The sequence below is a fragment of the Gouania willdenowi genome, chromosome 9 (assembly GCF_900634775.1).
Source record: "Gouania willdenowi chromosome 9, fGouWil2.1, whole genome shotgun sequence".
NCBI classification, from domain to species: domain Eukaryota; kingdom Metazoa; phylum Chordata; class Actinopteri; order Blenniiformes; family Gobiesocidae; genus Gouania; species Gouania willdenowi.
In genome coordinates, this window is record NC_041052.1 from 16694131 (window position 1) to 16707177 (window position 13047).

A 13047-nucleotide genomic window follows, 5' to 3' on the forward strand; every position below is an offset into this window, starting at 1 on the left:
TCATGAACTCATAATAAACAAATTAATGCATCTAAAGGGACTAAAAATGATAGTTTACCTGTGTTTACTTTATCAAGTTTAATATGAAGTAAAGTATGTTTGATAAATATTTATTACAAAAATGATATTTAATGAATAATTAATATTATTTAAAATAAATTGAGTAATCAATATTCAAGGATAATATATCTTTATATGCATATTTAGAAAAATAACATGTTTTTCGCTTTTTTATTTAATTATAGTTAATTTACATGCATTAAATGGCCTCTGATCTCTGATTGGGTAAGCCCAGAGCCGTTGTGTACCTTGTGTTAATTGGCCAATCATGGAAAATGGGGGCGGGTCATAGTTTGGCGCTGTTGTGTTGCAGGGACGACACGGCCGCCATTTTGAACCATGAACTGTACACTTGAAGGACTCAGTGTAAAAGGTGAAAAAACGATGTCAAAGTGATAAATGTGCTTTAAAAAAAGTAAATGTGACGTATTATTTTTAATTTAAATCTATAGAAATGCTGTGTCAACATATATAAGCTAATTGGGGGTGCTATACTTTTGGAATTCTTATGGTTACTACTTACTACTAGGGATTAATGTGGCGAGCTAATTTGACTAGCTATATAAACTGCAGTTTGGCTCACATTTAAATTAAACATCTTACCTTAAGATGATGGTATCTGTATATTTCAGCATTTGGAAGAGCTATCCATGCTCTGGCAAGGATTGGAGATGATTTGTGGTTGGATCCTACAGACAAAGGGGTGAGCGTTATATTTATGTAGGTTTGTGTGTCGCGTGTGTATTTATTTTTGAAATTTTTAAATTTTTATTTAACAAGTTCTCCTTTATGACGACTTGGAAGCATTTAGGGTTAAGGGACTTGCTCAATGTTCCACAGTGGATTCAAACCGATATGAGTTCCTACAGGTGTTCATATTTGCCTAATAATGTAATAAATAAACAAAGCGGGTTGATAAATTAGCCTACAACACCACCTATTGGTCAAAGTGTGTACAACCAGGCAGCTGTGATCTTATCTATATGATCAGCACTGTTGCTGAACGAAAATTACTAACCAAAACATTAGGTGTAATTCTAGTGAGAAATGACTTTACTGTGTTCTTTGGATGCACGTCTCTGTGCCTGTATAAACTCTTAATTTCACAACACTATATTTCTTAAAATTGGTACAGGACAAGGGACATTTATCTGTTTTTAATCAACAAAATAGTTTCTAAATGTACAGTTTTAAAATGCAGTTCAGCTTCTCCAGCCTTAAAGGCAATCTACAATATTTGGCTGGTGAATATTTTGCTATGAGGGTGAAATAAAAAAAAAAAAAAAAGGAAAGCTAGCAGTAAATTAAAAAGGTAAGAAATGTTTAAGTTTCAACATGAAACACTTTATTTCTCCTAATTCATACAATGTTTTGCATTTTTATTATATTTCATTGAAAATGATCATCTTCCTATTTCATGAGCTACCAAGGAACAACTTTTAACTGATCATATAACATGTAAAATGTACAATTGTCATGCCACTTTGTGTTTTTAAAAATATATCATATTTATATATATATATATATATATATATATATATATATATAGATAAATTGTTGATCACAATGTTTCAGTGTAAATAAACATTTAAAGGTGGTAGTTTAATACAAAACCTTTATCACATGCAGCAAGTGTGTAACTTTAATAAATACTGACTACATCTGTCATATGTATTTATTTATCTCAGTGAATTTGAATCCTGGAAAGTAAATCACATTTTAGATGGAGCTCCTGAGGGCCCCTCACATGAGGCACCGTGTTGGTGACCCCTGGTCTAGATTTTGTACTACACTGTATATCAGTCAAGAATGTGACCAAATGTGTGCTGTGCTGACACTGAATACAATGACCTATATGCTAAAGTCTTTAGCATATTTTAGGGATTTCCCGATACAACTTTTTTGCAGCCTTGGGTATTGGCCGATACCGATATCAATCCGAAACGATATCAGCATGAATCATACATACTTTTATTACTTATTTTGTAGTGTGGAATGTTAGAAAAGGCTTGATCAAGTGATGTTACTCAAACAGAGAACAATAGTCAACAATTTAAGTTCACTTCAGTTATTTTTTACTGTCAGTATATGGTGGGAACAACTGAGGGCGGGGACAAAAACAACAAGAACTTATCGGAGCGCTTATATTGGAGATTTCAAATGCAGTCCGATAAAAGCCGATATTTGTTTTCTGGCTGATATCGGACCGATATCAATATCGGATCGGGACACCCTAGGGCTGGGCGATTTTGCCCAAAAAGAAAATCTCCGATTGTTTAGAGACAAATTAGAGTTTAGGTTTGATTCTCGATTTTTGTTTTTAATGCACTTAAAAATGACTGCAGACATCAGATATATTGTCAACTTTATTGCTGTGATTGTCCTCAAGAGTTAAAATGCATAGAACAATCCAAAATAAAAAGTAAATGAGGCTCTGTCATTCAACAATTTCAAGCTTTAACCCAGGTTTAAGCAAAAGTGCAACAGCAACTTCACAGTAGCGAAATTTTTCTGATTAAGAAATCAGATAACCATATATTTTATAACATATAACATTACAATCAAAAAATAAACTCTTCCCTTAGCATCTCTGCATAATGCGAATAAAAAATTAAACATGCCTGTGGCACACATATAGCCTATTCAAAAGATAAACACATGTACACAAAGAGGGCACTGGCTCACAAGTCCAAAAAAAATGTGGTTTATTTTTTTAAACTAAAAAAAAAATAATTAAAACTCGAATTTGCTAAATAAAAATCGTTCTTATCTACAAAATTGATTAATCGATTAAATTGATTTTTTGCCCAGCCCTAGTACACCCCTAATATTACTTTGTAAAAGAGTAAAGCATTATTGTCTTATTTACTACCTAAGCCATGCATGAAAAGGACAAAAAAAAACTTGACTGTAAAAGGATTGAATCTACATTGTGGTTGATTATTTTTTTGTCTCTTTATCCTGAAGTTGGCTCTGAGATCAGTGAACTCTGCTCACTCTGCATACGCCTGCTTCCTCTTCTCACCGCTGTTCTTTCAGCATTTCAGCCTGAACGCTCCATCTCAGCAGTGCAGTGGATCCATCAAATGCAAACTGCTCATGAAGGTACAATTATTCAGGCCGATCAGTTGTTGTTAAAATAGAACAAGAATAGGACCTTGATTTTTTTATTGCCTTAATTGTTTATATATTTGAATTTTTTAGTTTTTACTTTGAAGTACTTTGTGTTACAGGCTTTGAAAAGTAGTCAATAAAAATATGATGGCTTTGTTCAAGTATAAATGTACAGTTGAGAAGGTATGTACAGCAATAGGGCTTATATTGTCTTCAAATTTAGTTTTGCTTCTACTCATTTTGATATTTTTGTTGTAAACTACAAATCATGTTTGTTTTTCTCTGCAAGAATATTCTACATTCATTCAATAATAAATTAATAATAATAACTATACTAAGCAATGTTATAAAGTTTAGAATGTCTGTTTGATTTATTCTACTCCTTTTAAAGCCCTTTTTACTTTTTAAAAAAAATTTAAAATAGATATTTCATTTATTTATGAATATGTGTGTGTTTTGAAGTCTGTGCTGCCTCTTTTTCGCTGTTTGACTTCCATTGATCGGAGCGTGGAACGATGTCAGATATCCATCAGTGATTCCAGTGATCGAGTCATATTCCAGTTTTTATGCAGACATGGTAAGAGACACAACATTTTAATAACTGCTTTACTGGGCCTGACACAGCTAAATTATGAGTGACAAAAAAACTGGAATTATGTGACCACTTGATGACACTGTGCACCCAAAATGTCTTGTGATGTCATAGGCATCACAAAAACCCACAGCGTGCGCTTCCAGGAATGTGAGGCTCTGCAGGCTGTGTTTTCCTCACAACAATGTCCCAATGTGTTGAAATCTCCTGCGAGGTTTGTAAAACAAGTCATCGATCAATCGGTTACTAAAGCTTACTTTGTCGTATTGCAGCCTGATAAAACTGTTTTATGTACAAAAAATGACTGTACAATGAAACTCTGCCTTTGCTGACTACTACAATATCACAATAAAATATATTTAGAAAGAAAGTACCCTATAAATTAAATATGAAAATTTAATATATTTAAAAGACTAAGAAAAAATGTGTATACAGAATTAATATTGTACAAAGCTAAGTAACATTGTAGTTATTTATCCAGGTAGGTAGGTATTGTAAAAATAACAGAGTTATGATAGAGCTGCATTTTGTCAAAATATGAACCTCCTTTCAAAATAAAAGCAGCTCATTTGTAGAGTTATTAGAAAAAAAAGTAGTGAAACTGACTGCATTAAGGAATATAGTGTTTTTGTGATGTGAGGCCTAAACCTGAAATCCTTTTTTCTCTCATTCACTCACTGGAACGCTGCATTTCTTTAATTAGAAGAAGTTAAACCTCTTTCTTTAAAAAACCTAAACAGGACAAAGCTTGTATTGGGATTTATCTAAACGTAGGGATTTGCTGTGACTAAAGGTTTATTGAATACAAGCTGGATCCAGCAGTCTAGTGAGTGCAATAACACACATTCAGACAATTGACAGCAGCCACACAGATGTGTTTATAAACCACAGTTGGCTGTTTCAAGTAAATCCATTGTTTTTGTTTAATGGCATCACGGAGGGAACATGAGTGTCCCTCTGTTCATGTCTTTGTTTCTGTCCTCCCTGTTTGACATCAGGCTTCTTGGTGACATGGTGATGCATTTTCCACTGTCTCAGGAGGAAATCACTCTGTCCACGACTCCTCTCAGAGTCAGCCTGAGAAACTACAATGAGGGAGGAAATGGTGAGTTGGAACAACACACACTCTTAGAGAAGCTGAAGGCTCAGAAAAACACAGAAAAATGTTTCCATATGATACAACGCAATACGTAATGATATGACACAATGCAATATTACCTTACAATACAATGTGATGTACCTGTCATGTGGTTCAATTAGATAAAATACAATACCATCATATCCCAATGTGATACAATGTGATATGTTACGAGATACATTACGATGACATAATAATTAGACACTCTGGTCCTCATTTACAAATCTGAGTGTGTGGATCTGTGGTGCAGCAAAGAGTCTGCAAATAATTATTAAACAAACCTCAGCTGCCCTGTAAAGGAGCCAGTGGGTTGGAACATGGATGGATGGATGGATGGATGGATGGATGGAACCTCAGCTGTCATTAAAACATAAACACCCACATCAACAGAACAGATCAAATGGATTATTAAAACCAATAAAACTAAATAAAATGATTTATTTAGCAGGAGCGCAGGTTCAATCGTACGCACATGGTAGGCAGTGGAGCACTAGATTGATAAATGAGGTCCATTACAATGAGATACAAGATACTGTATGTGACATTTAGATAAGTTTTGAGATATGTTACTTTGAGATACGTTATGATGAGGTACGTTACAATGAAATACAATGAGTTATGTTACATTTAGATACGTTACAATGTACGTTGAGATATGTTATGATGAGATATGTTATGAGATACGTTAAGATGTAATACTTTACGATGAGATATTACAATGTAATGTTTCATGGTGAGAAACTATATATATATGATATTATAATGCAATGCTATACAAGACAATACAATGCGATAAACTATGATATAGTACAATGCAACGTGATGGGATATATGATGTACATGAAACAGTTGTCAGAAAGAAAACGTGTAAAAATGATATGTTGTTAAGACTGCACACAAGACAATGTTAGGGTCCACCAAACATTCCTTTGCCTAGAGCCGGTGTCATTACTTAGTCACATATCTTCATTTTATTTTGGCTCGTTATTTTTGCTGTTGAATCCACTCTGGAAGCGATATGTGACATTCTGTCATGTTTGTGTAAACGCTTCATATTTATCTGTTTATCCGCAAACACACCGACGGTGCTTTTTAAAGCCTGTTTTACTTGAACTGTGACAGATCGCCTGAAGATGGTTTACACCAATATGGCTTTACACCCTGACGAGTTCGACTTCTTTCAAGTCAGAGATGACTCCGACATAACCTTCTGTCTGAAGGAGCTCAGGGTAACTGGGTTATTTTGGGAGGCAAATATTATGTATGTAAGGTCTGCCACAGCAGTTCATTTAATAACTTTGAGCTCACGTTGTTGGTGTTTTACAACCTCTATCATGTTCAAGTGAACGTTCCCTCAGTGCTGTGACTCATACATTTTACTTTGACAGTGTGAGTGGTGCACCTTTGTATAAAAGAACTGATTCAGAGATTAGAAGAAACATACAGCTGTTACAAATATTAGTATCAAGATTTACATCAATGTTTCTCAACTGATTAGGACTCACCATCACCCGCTGATCACAATTTCTAACATCTGTTTAATGGAAATCAGTAAATACATTAATCACAAAACAGTTAAACATGACAGAATTAAATGTGGAGTCTAAGTCTTTAAGTTTTTCTGAAAAGACTTATTTAAAACTTATATAAACAATCTATAAACTTAGCATGAAAAGTGCTATAACAAATGCTTCTTGGCAATATGGTTATACTGTTGGAAAGCCTGTTTATTTCTGTTTTAAAGGGTGCTACATTTGTAAGGAACGTGCATTGGTGAGCAGCAGAGCTGAGAATGTAGGTTGCACTCATGAAGAAAAGGACAAATGTTTCCTTACTTTTTGTGCAAATTTTGAAAAAGTGCCGTCAGGCCTTGATTTTTGAAACATTCATTGTATACAAAAACTTTGATTAGGGCGTTTAAATTGTACAAATTGTAGTCAAATTTGAAAAATAGAATTTTTTATAAATGTGTTTGAAAAATATTGTTGTTGTTAAGTTATGTATTTATTTATTTTAAAAAAAGTTGGTGTTTTAAAATAATTTATCTCCAGAACTACACTACTGAAAACTGACATAACAGAAAAATCAATGTTTTAGAGAACGTGCCATAACTTCCTGGCTGCAGGCATGCTATTGTGGCTCATTGACTTCTATTACAAAGGTGTTGACGAGGAAACTAAAGGAGATGGACTTGGTTTGTACATTAAGAAGAGCAGTCCATGAGTCCATCCCCTTAATGAGGTGTGACATGCATCCACACCAACAACCCTTGCTTAAAGTCCTGGAATGCGTTTAGGGTTCCCGCTGAGAGGCTCCTCATTACCAGGCCTGTCCGTCTTTGTTGGAAAATCGGGTTTGGGAGGATTAGAAACCAGGCTTTGGGTGTTAGTGAGGAGATGTTTACTCTGAATGTGATGTTTTTCTGTTATCCAATGACAATAAACCTTTTGTATTTCTTCTAATAACACATTAGTCTCAGGTTTTTGTTGCTGCTTTGTGGCTCCAGGGTTTGCTGTCCTTTGCTGAGTCCCATTGTCTCCCAGTGACGCTGCACTTTGGCGCTGCTGGAAAGTGAGTTACTTGACTGTCATGATTCACTTGGCCATGATGTTTATAAAATCTACTGGACCTGCTGAAAGTGTTTTGATTCACTCTGATTGTATCAGTGTTTTTCTGTTTAAACTCTTAGAAAGCTGCTTCAACACTCTTGAATCTAATTACAGCTACTTGATGAGACTTAGTCTGCTAATGAGCCTCTCAGCTGTGTTGGAGCAACGACACATCCATAACCTGATGGTTATCAGTTTAATAACTTATCAGCGCACAATGATACATTTCTTGATATATTTATTAGGCCAGATAACATACCCCCATGCTTCGACCCGCTCAGTGGGTGCTGCTGCATGCTAAGCTAACCCAAACATGTAGAACTGGACGCTAGTATAAAGGTCCTTTACAATTAAAATCCACATGATAGTGTTTGGAAGGAATATGAAATGGCAGCTGCACAACATTGAACATTAACATGTTTTATGTAACAATATTACCGTCGTCATTAATCTAGACCTAAATTACCATTTTTAAATATTTATTTATTCCATCATGAGGCTTGAGCTAACAAACCTGAACAGCAAACAACTTAATTTGCCTTATCTTGAGGGTAAAAAGGGCAATTTTATTGTTTCCTGAATTGTAAAATGTCCTATCTTACATCAGGTGGAAACACCATCCATCTGTGCTCATCTTTTCATGACTAGTAATTATTTTTCATTGAATTTTGATTGATTGGTAACTTATTTTAGGAAATTAGAAAATTTTCCGCAAGTGTGAAGATTGGCCGTTATAATGAGGACAAAGAAGCCACATGATTGTGAAGTGACTGATAAACCACTTCAAGAAGTACTAAAGTTTGTAAAGTAATCTCTTGATTGTGTTTTTATTCATATTATGTAATATTGTGTGTGCGTGTGCGTGTGGTTAGACATTATAAACATAAACTCTTTAATAAGCAGTGGTTTATCCTAAAAACTTTCATTCCAGCAGGTCCAAGTTCATTGTCATTAAAATGTCAGATTTCTCAATTTAGTCAAGGTTTATTTTTATTTAGCTTTTTCTATGCTGTTTGCAGGCCTGTGTGTTTCTCGGTTGAAGACGTGGTTTTGGAGGCCACCGTGATTCTGGCTACACTGATTAACTCTGACAACAGGAACTCTCAGCCCACAGAGACCCCAGCCCCAACTACGCCAAGGTCAGAACACAGCAACCATAACACTGTGGGAACACTTTGTTTCTGTTCTTAACAATCACTTTAGGATACACTATTCAGACAAAAGTATTAGGATTAAAGATCGTCTCCCTAACAGTCACTGTTTCATATATAAATACTTTATTATGGAGTGTGTCCTTCTGCAGCTTTAACAGCTTCAACTCTCCTCTGAAGGCTTTCTGTGTTCATTTGTATAGTAATGAGAGCACCCACTGATGTTGGATGAGAAGTTCTCGTTTTAGTTCCTCCAAAATCTGCTGGATGGGGTTGAGGTTCATGTCCTTTTGGTCTCTGTCTTTTTGCACTGGGCCACAGTAATAACAACATGATCCTACCAACCTGTTCCTGTTTTTAGTATTTGTACCTGCTCTGCTAAGCACTTGACTTTGTATGAATCTTTGCTACGCTTGTCTGTAACTTTTAAATGCGATTTGTTATTCGCAACGCTTCTGCGTGAATTGAAGTAAGGTTATGTTTCCCGCTTTGTTTGTCTGTCAGTCATTCTTTTAACAAGATAACTTGAAAAGTTATGAAGGATTTGGACGAAATTGATAAATTGGACAAGGAACAGGTGATTACATTTTGGTGATGTTCTGGCTACCAAAAGAAAAAATGTGTATACTGTATATATGTGTGTGTATATATATATATATATATGTATATATCCCATTCATTTTCCTATCCACACTGTGGAACTTGTGACAATGTCACAGGTTCTCACAGAGTCAACAGCTCAATGTTTGACAGGTAGTCATGGTAATCCTGATTTTACCATGTTACCGTGACTGGAGCTGCTTGGCGGAGGTCTGCGCTCTCCGAGTTCTTTTCTAGTTATTTATGTATGTGTCCAAAACAGTTCCCACATGTAAATGAGACTACCTATAGAAATAAAGATTATAAAATCTAAATAACTTTTATCACATCGGGGCCACAGAAATGTCATTATGGGGGTTTTTGAGTCATTCTGTGTTAATGGAATGATTTTGTTGTTTTTGGAGACATTTTTTTTTCTTTAAGTTGTATTGTATATTCTTGTTATTTTGTCTAATTTAAAGTTATTTTGTGTGTTTTGTTATTGTATTGTGTACTTTTTGGTTGTTTTGTTTATTACTGAAGTGTTTGATGGGTTTTCGGAAATATTTAGTGTATTGTGTGTTATTAAAAGTGCTTTATTCAAAAACCTTTTTAAATAAACTTCAAGTAACTTTTAAGTTTACTTACAAATAGAGACGGTGTCAAAAGTGAAAATGTCCCAGATTTTTAAAATACTATTAATGTTATATTATTAATATGAAAATATTATTTATAAAATATATCATAGTAATTTTTCTAATGTAGGCAGTATTTTCCCACAATGATGCACCTGAGTGTTTCTCCTGTCTCTCAGTAAAGCGGTCTGGTGCTCATAATCTGTTTTTAGCTTTCTAAGCAGCAGAGTGTTAGAGCAGCCAGCCTTGTGTCTGTACTGGAGATAAGTGGGATGAGACTGGGACGTGTGGAGCTGGGTGAGAAGAGTGTGACGCTCTGTAATCCCATTAAGATCCACTTTTCCAGTCCGCTGAGTGCTCACTCTTCTGGAGTTGCTCTTCTGAACTTTGTGGATTTCTTTGATATTTTTTCCCGATAACAGATCATTTTGAAAATGTATGTCCAATAACATATTTGAAATAATGTACTTGCTTTAACAAAATCAGAAATGAAACCTTTAGCTTAGCATGTAGCATCTTTGACATGGTCAAAAGGTAAAGAGGCAGGGCTGTGTTATCAGATGGATTTATCAGTTCAATATGTCTTATTAGGTCACTCCAAAGAAATGTTCCCTTATAACCAATAATGACAAATACTTCCTATAGGGACAGATAATTATTATTATGTAATGATAATACTCATTGATTATTGCAGAATATTAGAGTTTTATAATTATAGATTTGCTTACAGTGTTTCCAAAATTGAATAAATATTTTGTTGTTACGTTTTTAGTTTCACACGGTCTTTGTTAATTTGTAGTGTGGTGACCGTCTATAATCAGTGACCTGTAACGTGCGTCTTTGTGTGTTGTTAGATGTGATGGTGTTGATGATACAGTGACGATCCCATCCAGCCAGGGAAGCCCCATGAACCAAGGGTGTGAAGCGATGCAGCTTCTGCCTCACATCTACAATGCAAATGATCCGTGTGTGTCCGACGAGGCGGACGCCAGCGCTGCTACGACCCCTGCTTCCTCTGTGGTAATTCACACAACTACTTAAACACTGTTATTGTTTTTCTCATGTATTTAAGATTGTAGAGCTGCTGATTATAGTAGCCAAAACAATGTTTTATTTAGCTGTGCTGCAGCCACACATATTTCTATGAAGCTGGCCAGTGCTTAGGGCTCTAAGAGAACAGGGTACAGTTCACAGCTGAAAGAGGGGCTCTGGATTTATTCCACTTTAGACACTAACATATATAAACCCTGAGATTACGTATGGATTCCTTTAGAGTGGGGCGTCAAACTCAAACTGTCTGAGGAACACGAGCCGCCACGTTCTCTGATCAGAGAGGAACATTTCTGAGTGAGCAGGTTAAACAATCTATCAACAAAACTACAGTTTAAAAAATTAAAAAAACGAAGTCCTTGTTCGTTGAGGCTTGTTTAAACATGTAAACAGTGTGAAAACATTTAGTTATTTCAAGCTATAGATAAATAACTAATATTATATATGTTTTCACCAGCGTTTGTTTGTCTGTTATCAGGATTATGTCAAAAGTACTAAATATATTTCAAGGAAATTTTAACCAAAGATAGACCTTACACCATGGAAAATTCCATTACATTTTGGGATCTGGTTCAATATACTGATTTTGGATCAGTTTGAAAAATTCCTATTTCTCATCAGTGACAAAATTCCTATCTCGGTTCTAAACAAATTTTTATGAAATTTGACTCAGTTATGTCAGGTTGGTTCCTCAATTACCTGACCAAGTTTTATCTGGATCAGATTAAGGTTGCGTATTTCTTTGCGATAAAAAAAGAAAGAAATGTAGGCGTCCATACATTTGGACCTACTGTGTTATTAAGGGGGATATACTTTTCTTCCAAGGCTTTAAAGTGTGAATGATCATGGCACCATGATCAGGATCAATGATCCAGATAACTGCCAACATCTGGCAAAGAAGAGATTTGTCACTTAGTGGGGTTTTGTGCTCTTATTATTAAAGCTAGCTTTTCCCAAGATTGCATTTGAAATGTCTCATTCTTCATCTTATTTTGCTTCTTTCTGATAATTCATCTGTAAAGGGAAGCTATGTAAAGATGGACTGACTAACATGTCACCTCATCTTTCTCCCCTCATAGATCTGTTCCCTCTTGTTCAGAGCATCGGAGCAGAATGACGACTGTTTTCCCACTAAACTTCCCGTTTTGGCGTCATATAGCGATGACGATGAAGATATGGAGGAAAACGGTGTAGAATTTCCTTCCCTCTGAGCAGTTGATGCCAGACATTTTACTTCCTGATTGTTTCATTCTGCTACAGTAGGTCATGTGATTTTAATTATTTATAAGCATGGTTTAGTGGTTTAAATGTTGCTAAGATTATATCAAAGCAGCGTCAGTTTGTGATGCAACCGTCATGAACGATTAGAATATTGTTCTCCTCTCGTCTGCCACATCTATGGTTGAAACGTGCAATTTGCGTTGATATGAGGAATGCGGCAGCACATAAATCATACAGTGTTCCTGAGAGTTGGTTGTTTTAAAAAACAAACGGTATTTAAGGAGTGATGAATTCACATCTGCATGGGCATTGTTCAATGTTTAACTTTGTAACACTCAAGCTGTTAGGTTATGTTGTTATTAAAAGATATTTATGAAATGTAAACCTTTTGATGAAAGTTGTTATAGATATCAGATTTATTTCTATTTTGAAATATTATAAAGCACTATACTGCATAAAGTTATACAGGTGAATATAAAGCTGAAAGCTCAGTGTACTTGGTGATTTTCCATACTGCATCTGCACTTTTGGTAAAAACAGTGATAAATTCACACATTTTTCACCAATGTGCAAATGCAACTAAATTAACCAAAATTTTCACAGAAATTGAGTTGTGAAAGATTTAACATGTTTACAAGTTAGTTACTTTAATATCAGAAAGTATCAATATTGGTGAGATTATTTGCAAGGTATTGTAAACAATTTAAGTTATCTTTGATCTTTTACTTTTGCAACCACACATTTGTGTTGCAGTGATATTTTATTTGATCCTTTTTTGAGCCATGAGATGTACAATAAATGCACAGTATACGCATTTTTTTTTTTTTTTTTACAAACAAGTGAACAAGGTGTTTTTTTTAGAAATAAAGGAATCTTATAGGAAAATTTGCAAGAAATT

At 34.9% G+C, this 13047-nt stretch overlaps 1 protein-coding gene across 2 annotated transcripts; it reads left to right on the forward strand.

Annotated features, from left to right (window-relative positions):
• Positions 1–330: 330 nt before the first annotated feature.
• On the forward strand, positions 331–12467 carry rad9b (RAD9 checkpoint clamp component B). Of its 2 annotated transcripts, none has more exons than XM_028457973.1 (11): positions 331–433; positions 693–763; positions 3028–3165; positions 3637–3751; positions 3881–3980; positions 4765–4871; positions 6027–6133; positions 7378–7475; positions 8533–8652; positions 10733–10898; positions 12008–12467. In XM_028457973.1, exons 1-11 carry the CDS (start codon positions 400–402, stop codon positions 12137–12139), a joined length of 1188 nt encoding a protein of 395 aa, XP_028313774.1. In that variant the 5' UTR covers positions 331–399; the 3' UTR covers positions 12140–12467. The 2 variants fall into 2 exon arrangements, with proteins under 2 accessions (XP_028313774.1, XP_028313775.1); XM_028457974.1 differs by having other exon boundaries at positions 7411–7475.
• Positions 12468–13047: the final 580 nt, after the last annotated feature.

Bases quoted from the DNA above. Each gene is read 5' to 3' on its own strand.
- rad9b (XM_028457973.1), top strand. From the start codon at position 400: ATGAACTGTACACTTGAAGGACTCAGTGTAAAAG. The intron at 764-3,027 runs GTGAGCGTTATA...TTTATCCTGAAG, and splicing joins TGGATCCTACAGACAAAGGG to TTGGCTCTGAGATCAGTGAA. The intron at 4,872-6,026 runs GTGAGTTGGAAC...GAACTGTGACAG, and splicing joins CTACAATGAGGGAGGAAATG to ATCGCCTGAAGATGGTTTAC.